The sequence below is a fragment of the Thalassophryne amazonica genome, chromosome 3 (genome assembly GCF_902500255.1).
Source record: "Thalassophryne amazonica chromosome 3, fThaAma1.1, whole genome shotgun sequence".
Classification (NCBI taxonomy): Eukaryota; Metazoa; Chordata; class Actinopteri; order Batrachoidiformes; family Batrachoididae; genus Thalassophryne; species Thalassophryne amazonica.
Genome location: NC_047105.1, coordinates 121231538 through 121244126, shown reverse-complemented (window position 1 = coordinate 121244126; position 12589 = coordinate 121231538). Strand labels below are relative to the sequence as shown.

The window sequence follows — 12589 nt, the reverse complement described above, 5'->3', positions numbered from 1 at the left end:
AAAGGTGTTTTCCGGAGGAGAGTGCAATCGGGTTTTTGAGAAAATCTGGAATTTCTATGTCTACATAACTCCTGGTGACGTTTCAGAATAAAAATAAGAATGAATCTCATATTTCACTTCAAAATTACAGTAATGTTGTCTTATTACAAAGAGTCAAGGGCTGTAAATTTTGCCGTTTTACATGTTATTTAAAGGTAAACCCCCCCCCACACACATCAAAATTTTGGCGTGCCGCTGCACCAGGAAACCTGCATCCACACTTATTTATGGAGGTGCAAGAAAGAAATGTTATCTGAAACTCAGTCAATCTAATGACTCCAAAAGTAAGTTCCTTCAACACCCCTTCAACACAGCAGATCTAACATAGATCTGCATGTTTATTTGGCACAAGACATACACCAGATGCCCTTCCTGACATAACTCCACATTACATGAAGAATGGACAGGGGGAACCTTCCACTGTGGAAACAAGTGCACAAACTGCTTGGTGAGTCTGATGATGCTAAACAATTACAAACTGTAGGTTTCGGATAATATATTAATGTTGATCATTTAACTGTATTGTTCAAAAGCTGCAGTTCCTCTAAAATCATTTTATTGTTTACTTGTTTTCCTCCTCCTGTGCCTTCCTGCAGAGGTGCTGCACTCAGTGGACTTCCAGACACAGATCAGTACTTCCAGCCCGCAGCACAGGACAGCTTGGAGACACAGCGCACACTCAGGGATAATAAGAATGATAATTGCACACATTACATTCTCATCTCTTGATATTTTGGACAGAGTAAAAACTTCTGTGCGTGACCCAAACTGCATCAAGCCCCAGGCTGCTTTGAGTGGAGCAGAAAGCGGCACAGAGTGTCTGCTCCATTCTGTGAATGCAGAACTCCTTTTTCTCCGCTCACAGCTGCTTAAACGTCACTGACACGCAATTAAAAGTTACAGTAGCATTTTGTAAAGTAGCCTGACAACTGCGATTGCAGCTGCCAAAAAGAAGTATATCAAGCACCATTACTAATGTGTCCAGCTGACATTTTAGCAGGCATGCTTAAAAAAAAAAGAAAAAAAAGGTTGGTCAAAGCCTGCAGCCCTGCAACAGAGTGCAGGGTGGCTTAGTAGGTCCTGCCGCCCAGTGCCTATAATCATAGGCATATTCTTCTTCATACCTTCACTAAAACAACCTAGTGGAAAATGACTAGCTTTCCTTAGCTAATCTCAACTTAAATTTTAATAATTGTCATTCGTTTGAGCAGCTGGGCTTCTGGTCATTTGTCAACTGGTCTCTTGCCTTTTTATATAAATAGTAACCATGTAGCAATGCATTTCATTGATTAAAATTGAAGAGAACTATTAACGGGGCCACCTTACTGGTCAGCCTTATTAGCAGAACTCTGCATTTCTTCCAGTGCTGATAATGAACTCTCCAACTTTAATTGACTGATACTTGCATCATGCCAATATAACAATGTAAAAGTTAACACAACGAGGGAAAAATGGATTTGTTGATCAGTATCCTCGTATTACAATGGCAGGCTGGTCTGTCGCAACCGTGACTGCGGGCAGCCTGAAACAAAATGCAGCTCTGCTGAAACAGAAATGTTACCTGGTGAAGTATCCGATAATATTAATGGAGAAAGTGTCGCAGCAAAAGCAGGTACACTTCCAGTCAAAAGATTGACTGGGATGGGACACATAAGGTGAAATTAGAACTTAAAAATATTGGGGCATTACTTCTATATTTTACAAAACACAAACTTTACAAAACATCAGAAATGTGTAAAGCCCTGGTCACACCGAATAATGAACAATGAATAATGAGCCACGTAGCGTGTTTTTTTTTTCTTTTTTGTATGAGTGGAGTTATTCAATAAACATGGGAGAATGGTGCCTCTTATGCCGCATTCACACCGGGCGCGACGCGAGCGACAGGTTGCCATGTAATCCCTACGGAAGGACGCGTTTTGGCGCCAAGTCACGCAGCGCGATGGACGCGAATGAAGCGACGCGAGTGAAGCGATTGTGAGTGATTGGCGGGTTTGTGGCGCGATATTGCGTCGCGTTGCCCTCCTCCCCAAGTTGAAAAATCTGAACTTTTTTGTCTTGTCGTGCCGCGATGACCAATCAGGGACTGAATATGTAGTGACGTGGAGATGTCTGGAGTTTGACTGAGGATGTGAACATGTCCTGTCTCTGGTAGCAGCCTGTGAGCAGGACTTATGTCTCTTTTGTCCTTTATTTCACAATTATGACAGAGTTGTTGGAGCGAGCAGCAGCCCCACAGCAGGGGGAGCGGAGGTTTCTTTTTTGTACGTGCGCGCGTGAGCGAATCGCCCATGGAAATTATTTTACTTATTAATTACACAGATGTGTAATAAAACAAATGGTGACTGGTTTCTAAACACAATTATGACAGTTTTTTGGGGAAGGGCGAGGAGCAGCCCCCAAAGCAAGCAGCAGAGTTTTTTTTTTTTTTTATGTGCGCACGCGAGCGAATTGTCCGTGGAGATTGTTTTACTTATTAACTACACAGATGTGTAAAAAAAAACAAATGGTGACTGGTTTCTAAACACAATTATAAGAGTTTTTTGGGGAAGAGCGAGGAGCAGCCCCACAGCAAGCAGCGGAGTTTTTTTTTGTTTGTTTACATGTGCGCACGTGAACGGGACAGGAGGTCCTCAAACTAGGTCCTGCAGAGGCGGAAGGACCGCTGAAAGCGGCCATCATCCAAATGCAGCTCTTGCAGCAAATAATGATACTCCCTGAATTGGGAGCTTTCCACAACAACTCACTCCGTGTGATCAAGGTCCGTTATGTTAACCTGACGGACAACCGGAGCCAGCGAGCGGAATTGAAGCTCCTCCTATTTGATGATGCACTGGGGCAAATTTTCACAGCAAAAGCAGAGCGACAGACCGGGCTATGGTGGCGCGTCCGTTGCCACGAGACCGAAGCGAATTTGTGGCGTCTGGTCACGCCCGTTGTGAACGCGGCATTAGAGGCAGATTATTCAGCTGAGGCTCATCTTAGGCGCAAAGCTAATTTCAAGGAGTTAAAAATTTCACAAAAATCGCATGTGGCGACTGGTGTACCAGGTACTACGAGGACAAAGGAGGATGTTAGAGACATGTTAGAGGTGAGTACGAGGCTGTAAGAAGCCCATTATCCGAGTACCTGGCGGGTACGAGGACAGGACAGGTTACCTGCAACAGAGCAGGTTCCACTCTGAGAAAACCCTTGTAGGCTTTTTTAACATCCGTTTACTGCAATTCCTTCAGAAGGACATCATATACATGGCTCATTATTTGAATAATCACCGAAATTTCTGACAAATCCAGAGGTAGAGAAATCCACTGGTTCAAGGACACGGACCAGTGACCTTTGCAGCGCGCAGAGCTGCTGCAGCTGGTACACACACACACACACACACACACACACACACACACACACACGTTACATTCTGCTCAGCTATCAGCAGTGATTTTCACAAACATAAATCACATGAAGCAGGTGAGAACTCTGAACTTTAATAAGTTTTTATTTTTAAAGGTATTTATTTTAGATCATGAGTTAATGTAGTTTTATGTTCAAGCACAAAACGTGACCAAGGAGGAGGAGGAAAAAAAAAAAACAAAAACAAAAAAAAAAACAGGATAAATTCCATCATCACACTAAAATGTACTCCTGGCACAATAAAAATACAAGCTATGAATTTATGGTATTTTTCAAAGTTATTAGGCTGCAGCTATATGTTTTATTTATTTCAAAGTATGTTACCTCTTACTAAAAAAAAAACAAAAAAAACACAGGGAGTCAAATCAGCCTGCATTGTTTTCTTCAATTTATATCAAAGTTTTCCTGCACATGCCAAGGTATTTTTTTCCTTTTTTTTATATGAGTTTGGTGTTTACACCAGTTCTACAAAGTTAAAAAAAAATAAAATAATAATAATAAAATGGTAACATTTTTCTTTATAGCAGTTCTGTAATTTCAGAAATGCAACAGAAAACTACAAAATCAGAAAAAGTTAGACTATACGTCAATGAAGATAGATGGCTGAGCCACAATCAGGATTGTTGCATTACATTTTTTGATGTTATTGGTCTACATTCTTGTGAAAATTACAAACAGAACTATCCAGGAGTATTTTTTAGCCAGGAAACTCATGAATGACATGTACCTTCAACAATTTCAAAAGATATTTATAACCATCTTGTAGTTGAGAAATGAATATGCAAGACTTAAGATCTATTCTTGTTCGTTATACAGGACCACTTGATATATATACACTGATTTCAACATCACGTTCTGAAATAGCTTTGTTGATATGCATGTCATTATGGTATGGCTACAGTTGCTACGATTTTTCTGTGTTATTTTCCAGTTTACAGAATCAGTCGATGCTTTAGAATATTTAGAATAAACTGCCCCATCCCAACCTTTTTTTTTCTTGGAAAATGCTGCAGGCCTTAAAATGTAGGAATGGATGTATATTAACAAATAAAATAAAGCTGACCTCACAAAACAAACATACACAAATATGTTGGTTTCATACCATCTGCAGTTACAGAAATAAATGGTAAATGGACTGCATTTATATAGCGCCTTTACACACCGGGAGCAATAGGGGATTAAGGACCTTGCCCAAGGTCTCAAGCCCAACACCTTAACCATTAGACCATCATCTCACAAATCTATTCACAAACATTTAACACTGGCAAAGAAACAGAAGTCAAAGTTAATGTCAGGATCATTATGGGTTCACCACCACCACCACATATTTTACATCATCCAAACCTTTCTGATTTAGTTATAAAAAACAAAATAAAAAGAAGAATTAAGAACATAAAGTTGAACGGTATATCGAACAACATTATAAGCTGTGTTATCTTCATTCATTCATTTTAAAGGTCTAATAAGAAGAATTCTATTCATGGAAGACTGGACAAAAATTCTATTCATGGAAGACTGGACAAAAATGGCTCTTTTGACAGTAAAGATTGCAGACCCCTGACCTGTTCATAAAATTCTGAACATACTAGTCTGAGGAGCAATAGATATAATTGTTGCAAGAGATATTATAGAGCTTACACAGCAAGAATAGACAAGTGGATTAAGTAACAAGAGAAAAGGCTATGTTTGGGATGCATAAGATAAGCACAAGGCCAGAATTACTGAGAAGTGAAGCAGAAGGTGCACAGTACATTCATATAAAAGCAGATGATGTAAAAAAAAAAAATGTTTATAATTTTACATCAAAATGAAAACATTCTATCAGGCTACAGATATAAAAAATACAATACTGACTGAATACATGCGCATGATGTGATGATGAATGCTACTCTGAGGTTCACCGTCGGAGGCTCTGAGCTTCCAAATACCTGGGGCCACTACCTTGGACCAGGAGGACCAGTAAATAATTTGGTGCTACTGGTCCTGACCAGTAGGCTCAAAAGATATTTCTCTAACCCTGCAAATCCATACATGGCTCATTATTCATGGCTTTATCATTCAGCGTGACCAGGACTTAATTTGTTAAACCATCATATTGCTGAAATTATGCAATTATCTGACCAGGATGATAATGCATATGTCAGACACCACCACATTTTTTAGTAGCAAGAACGATGACGAAAACCATGAATCACACACTGTAATCTGCATCACTAATCATAGTGCAGAAAGCTGTGAAATACTACCAGCCACCCACCTGTCTTCCTGTGAGTTCTTTGAGCGCTTCTGCTTCGGTTCACGAGGGGCTGCACGCACCTTCTTCGGCTTATCACCGTACTCCTCATCTAAATAGGACATGAGAACTTAGTTTTGACAATCACAAATCTATTCACAAACATTTAACACTGGCAAAGGAAAAACCATTTTTCCACAGGCTGAGATGCTGTACTGCATTTTATGACGGTATGAACCTCCAACACTGCATCACTGAAGCTTTTGTGTTGGGGGGTGTTTATCTGAAACCGCTCTCCCAACAAGCTCCTGGTGGATAACCGGAGTCTTTGTGGAGCACACAAAAAGTTGGTGTGAACACAGCAGCCTGAATTGATGCTTCCACACAGCAATGTACAAACAAATGTACAGGGTTAATTGGCTGACATAACAACAACACCACCACCACCACCACCACAAAGACAGCATATTTACTGGACAAGCCCTACATGATGTCACCACAGGTTTTTCGAGTGACCCAGAAGAGACGTTCTCAAATCAAAAAATTGCTGCTCTAGGTGTCACCAGGTTGCTTACGCCGCCTATGTTGCGGCCAGCTCACAAATGAATAAAGGTGGATAGATGACCTAGGCAGGACAAATGAAGCCCGAACGCTCCTCCGTACTTAAAAATACAGAACAAGCGAAGCTAATCATGATTTGGATGTTTATTAAATCAATTTTTTAGGGAATATGTGGTTTGTTTGTGTCATTTTTTGTGGTACGCTGTGATTAGGGATAGGTATTGATAAGATTTTACTGATAGATACCATTATCGATCCCATTATTGATACCTCCTGTGAATTTTCTGTGTACTACAAGTAGGCTTTACAGGTTTTCTATGTCAATAACATTTTATTGAGTCTTAAAGTAAATAAATATGATATTGGTCACTGGATCCTTGATCTCTGGACATAAACAGAAATAAACAAAATCTGTAGTTTTTGTCAAAAGCATTTCCTTTCAGACATTAATGGCATGATTGTCTCTCCATACATCTGAGCTGAGTTCAGCTGGCTGCTGGAGTCTGCAGATCTGCAGCCATACAGTCTTGGGCTGCTGCATGTCAGCACAGGACGACTCATTTTGGGAGGAAAAAAAAAACATTTTGATCAATTGCAGTTTATCGTTTGTATTACAACATTTGGAAAGGTGTCATTTGATTTAAAAGGCAATTGGCTTTGAAGTTATTGTTTCCGAGTGGACTCTAGCTTTCTAAATTGACTCGGCGGCACAGCGGAATGGATGCCGATTCTCGTTTCTTTCTCACAACAAGACAGGAGTCCCAGTTAGTCACTTTAATCTGCACAAAAGTGACTCACGATTGACATATTTTAATGGCATTGAGAGGGGTTAAGAAGTGGAGTTGCCGCTTCTGAAGAGGAGCGACACAATAAACCAACGAAAGCAGCAGATCAAAGCACTGCTTCATTGGTTCAAGGTTCAAAGCAAAGCCGCGTTGCAGAAATGGTTGATTACAGGGTTTTGCAGGGTCTGTAATCAATGTAGAGAAATGACCATTTTCCCGACAAACACCCTCAAAACAACAGCCGCTCTGAAGGACCGCTAAGCAAAAAGGCTATTGATGTCGGTGGATCGAATAATTTCTTAATGATACCCAAAAATAACCGGTTCCCGATACCCAACTCTAGCTGTGATCGTCAAGGGCATGTGCAATCCTCATCCATAATGTTACCTTTTACAGCTAGCAGCTAACTAGCCAATTAGCTTACTGAGACGACTGTCCCTCTTCGTCAGCATCTGAATCAGACAAATCGCGCTTCCTTCTCAGATGCTCCCGCATCACTGTTGTACTGCATGCACATTTTGCATTGAATGTTTTTAGCTTTAAATGCTCCCAAACTTTTGAGTTTCATTGCTAGCTAGCCATGATATTGTTTGGGTATTAACTTTTCCAGCGACATCACGGCTGACCCAGATTACCACTAGTGCGCATGTGCGTCAAGGACAGAAAGGCAGCAGAAGGTACAGTGGCAGCTTTGAGAGAAAAACAAAGCTTAAAACAATTAACGATGATGTTGATTATTAAATTCGTCACTGACAATTTTGATTCGTCGACTAATCGTGGCAGCCCTATACCCAGGGCTGTGAAATTAAAATTTTGAAATCTGAGGAAAATTTGCAAGGGGTCTGGGGGGTTGCTGCCCCCCTGGAGTCAGGGTCTCGGGCCTGGAGGACCCCAGAAACCAAATTATTTTTTTTTTATCTAATGAAACATTTTCAGCATCTCCTGGAAGGGGGGGAAAAAAAAAAAAAAAAAAAAAAAAAAAAACATAAAAGAAGTGCATATGATCCTAGATTCAACCTTTCATTTGAACTGTCAATGATAATGTTGAAATAAGAGAATATGACATGGAAGTAGGACCTGGAATGATTTTTCTTTTAATTGGAAACCAAATTATGCATTAATTCAGAACAATTAAACTACATGAAATTCATAAAGACTGAAAAGACTGTTAAAGCATTTCAAAAACCACAGCTTGGAGAATATTTTGAAAATCATAGTAAAATTAATTAATTTTTTTAATTAATTAATTAAAAATTAATAACATACCTTATAGTAAAAAAGTCACATATTCTTGTGTAAATTCTTGCAAACCCATTCAAAGCCACAATATCTTTTTTCCCCATGAAAGAAAGTCTAGATTAATTAAAAAAGTCACATAATCTTGTCTGAAATCCTGTTTGAAGACCACAATGTTTGAAGACCACAAAGAGACAAAAAACAAACAAACAAACAAAACAAAAACAAAAAACAAAAAATTCTTACCATGTTTGTTGAGGGCACAAGATGCAGTTTGCTTTTCCCATTTCTTTTAGCTTTCGGATGTGTTAAATTCAAGCCAGTGACAATTCCACGGATTCATGTCCTTATTTTAAACTTTTTCAAACCATATTTTTGCCATCTTCCCTCTGTCCAACGTCACTCCGTGACACAGACATGCAGCAAAATTCTTCTTTTAAAAACTTGATGGCTCTATAAGTATGCCAAGTCCACATGCTACGTTTATCTTCAGCATCTTGGAGCAGGCACACAGTTCCGCTTTATGACAACTGTCCTAACAGTCACGCTTTGAGTGAAGCATTTTTCTCAGAGGATACTGAACTGTATCTGTTGTACATATCAGTTTCCGCAGACTTAAAAAACTTAAAAACTTTAAAAAACAACAAGACAACAACCCTAAACACTGCTCAAAATCTACTAAGGCATTCATGCAGAGGAACAAGTACAACGTTCTGGAATGGCCACCTCAGTCCTCAGACCTGAATATTATTGAAAATCTGTGGTGTGATTTTAAGCGGGTTGTCCATGCTTGGAAACCAACAAACCTGAGATGTTTTGTAAAGAAGAATGGTCCAAATACCTTCAACCAGAACCCAGACTCTCACTGGAAGCTGTAGGAAGCGTTTAGAGGCTGTTATTTCTGCAAAAGGAGGCGCTACTAAATACTGATGTATTTTTTTGGGGGTGCCCAAATTTATGCACATACCTAATTTTGTATAAAGAATTATTGCACACTTTCTGTAAATCCTACAAACTTCATTTCATTTCTCAAATATCACTGTTTGTCTGCTATATTATATATTTAACTGAAATTGCTGATCCAAACAATCAATGATTTATAAAGGAAAATCAGGGAAATCATCAGGGGTGCCCAAACTTTTACATACAACTGTAGCATTGAAGGAATGTAAAAATGTACTGAGACATTCTTGATAAACATCTACCAGGATGATGAAGACAAAACAAGGGTGGACATTTCAGCAAGACAGTGATTACAAATACACAGCCAAGAAAACTCTCAATTAGTTTCAGAGAATTAAAATAAAGCTGCTAGAATGGCCCAGCCAATCACATGATTTGAATCCATTGAATCCAACTGAAAATCTATGTAAAGAACTAAAGATCAGTGTTCATAGAAGAGGTCCATGGAACTTTCACGATTTAAAGACAATTTGTGTGGAAGAATGGACCAAAACACACAGGAGTCTTGAAGCTGTCATTACCAACAAAGGCTTTTATACAAAGTATTAAATAAATTTCAGTACGCGTGTTCAATACTTTTCCCTGTGTCATTCCATCTTATAATGCATAATTTATTTTTTGTACTTAGATGTTTGGTTTCTTTGTATGTGTGTATTACTTGGATCATTACTAATAAGTCCCTTTGGCTGCTCCCTTGTTTGCACTCGGGGTCGCAACAGCAAATCCAAGGTGGATCTGCATGTTGAATTGGCACAGGTTTTACGCCAGATGCCCTTCCTGACGCAACTCCACATTACATGGAGAAATGTGGCAGGGTGGGATTTGAACCCGAAACTGACATCTGGAAAAACTTTCATGTCAGTAACACCTTTAGAAATATATTTACCCGCTGTATCAGTCAGGCTGTAAATAAGATGTGACAATTTGAGTTAATTTGGAAAAAACAGACAATACTGGTTTTGTTTTGATGCCACATCTTTTGTTCACCTATTTCGTACAACTGAACCCTTTGCAGCTTTAAACATAACATACTGCAGGTGACAGCTATAATATTAAACTTTAGTTGGTGTATTTTTCCATTTTTACAGGTTTTGTGCTCCTATCAGAATTGTTTTATTATATGTAACATCACAGAATTATTACCAGAGCAAAACAGACAGTCATCTTACCTGCATCGTCAGACTCGTTGAATTGTGAATAGTTCACGACTTTCCTGTTCCTGTGAAAAAGTAAAAAGAAGGCATTAGTTTACATTCTAAATGTGGCTTCGCTACCCTGATATGAGACATCAGTAAAAGTGGGAGGGCTGGATTGGCAACATTTACTTTGTTGCACATCATGAATGACTGGATTGTTTGAAGCCTGCAACTCTGGACACTGGTTTACCTTCTACAATTTCATTGGTAATTAGGCAATGCACCTCAAGTGACAGCACCCAACAATACCGCAAGTGCTCACACCATGTTTCCACATTTAAGGCATATCTGAAAAACATTCACTTGTCTAGGTCCAGTCTAGTGCTCCTTGCGGTGACTGGTCCAACTTGTCCAGGGTTCACACCAGGATTCACAGTATAGGAGGAAACTTAGTGGGGCCTAGCCGCACGACAAGCGTTGCAGGCACGAGTCTTGTTGGGGGGTCCGGGACATACGCCCTCCCAGAAACTTTGAAATGTATAACACTTTGAAACACTATTTCCTGCATTTTTCTGTTGGTAACTGGGACATTAAGAACGTGCGACATGTCCTTTTGGGTGGGGGGGACATAAAAGCCTTCCTTTGCTGGGCAAATCACAGCATAGTGGATCCAAATCACAGCATAAGGGGCCCGCTATGTTCAGCTGCGCTGGCGAGAACCCTGTTGTCATGTTTAAAATAAATAGTTTCCCACACTGACTTATTTGTGGTAGTTCACCACAACAGAAACACTCCGCACAAACACTCACCCCTCCCCACGCTGTCACTTTCATGTGCACAAAGGCACCGGCAACAGATCTGCAAGTCGGCCCATCTATCTCCTCTCCACGCATGCACGAAATCAAAATCATGTGGCAGAAGAATAAACCCCAAGTTGAAGAATGGTAAGTATCACAAACACCTTTGCACAATTTGTCCAAAAAACAAACAAACAAAAAACAAAACCTGCGCATTCAAATAAATTGCGATACGTTATCTGTATGTTCAAACAATGATGCTTTAGGTATATGCAGGTTCCAGCAGAATTGTAAAGAAATGCACACGGTGAGTGTGTGTTTCAGTTTTCTTCATGATGTCCAATGTAAGGAACGACGACATCTATTTGTGATTCAACAGATATGGGGTATTCAATGGCCGATGCCGATATTGGTATCTAGCGAGCAGCACAGCCGATGGCTGATACATAGAGCAGATAGCATTGTCAAGAAACATAATACCAAGATTCTAAATCGATACAAAATAAATGCATTGGATTAGATACCCATTTACAATGGAATTGATCAACAGTGCCGTTTTCGTTAACGCAGATTCTCAGCACAGACACTGCAGGTGGCATAGAGCTCATCCTCCGCCTCCCCAACACGCACAAAAAACAAACACTGACTGCTCCCTTCTGGTTCAAAGCAGAAAACCAGGCTTTTTCACTGAAATACAGTAGTGTTCAGAATAATAGTAGTGCTATGTGACTAAAGAGATTAATCCAGGTTTTGAGTATATTTCTTACTGTTACATGGGAAACGGTACCAGTAGATTCAGTAGATTCTCACAAATCCAACAAGACCAAGCATTCATGATATGCACACTCTTAAGGCTATGAAATTGGGCTATAAGTAAAAAAAGTAGAAAGGGGGGTGTTCACAATAATAGTAGCATCTGCTGTTGACGCTATAAACTAAAAACTATTATGTTCAAACTGCTTTTTTAGCAATCCTGTGAATCACTAAACTACTATTTAGTTGTATAACCACAGCTTTTCATGATTTCTTCACATCTGCAAGGCATTAATTTTGTTGGTGTGGAACCAAGATTTTGCTCGTTTACTAGTGTGCTTGGGGTCACTGTCTTGTTGAAACACCCATTTCAAGGGCATGTCCTCTTCAGCATGAGATACATGACCTCTTCAAGTATTTTGACATATCCAAACTGATCCATGATACCTGGTATGCGATATATAGGCCCAACACCATGGTAGGAGAAACATGCCCATATCATGATGCTTCCACCACCATGCTTCACTGTCTTCACTGTGAACTGTGGCTTGAATTCAGAGTTTGGGGGTCATCTGACAAACTGTCTGTGGCCCTTGGACCAAAAAAGAACAATTTTACTCTCATCAGTCCACAGAATATTCCTCCATTTCTCTTTAGGCCAGTTGATGTGTTCTTTGG

At 39.7% G+C, this 12589-nt stretch overlaps 1 protein-coding gene across 2 annotated transcripts in view; it reads right to left on the bottom strand.

Annotated features, from left to right (window-relative positions):
• The window catches only part of nucks1a (nuclear casein kinase and cyclin-dependent kinase substrate 1a), a 55052-nt gene that overhangs the window by 16388 nt on the left and 26075 nt on the right, over positions 1 to 12589 (bottom strand). For both annotated transcript variants that reach the window (XM_034167387.1, XM_034167386.1), the window contains exons 2-3: positions 10395 to 10444; positions 5705 to 5792 (exon numbers count right to left, since the gene is read on the bottom strand). In XM_034167387.1, the coding sequence (XP_034023278.1) occupies positions 5705 to 5792; positions 10395 to 10444 (138 nt within the window). The remainder of the gene's footprint in view (positions 1 to 5704; positions 5793 to 10394; positions 10445 to 12589) is intronic.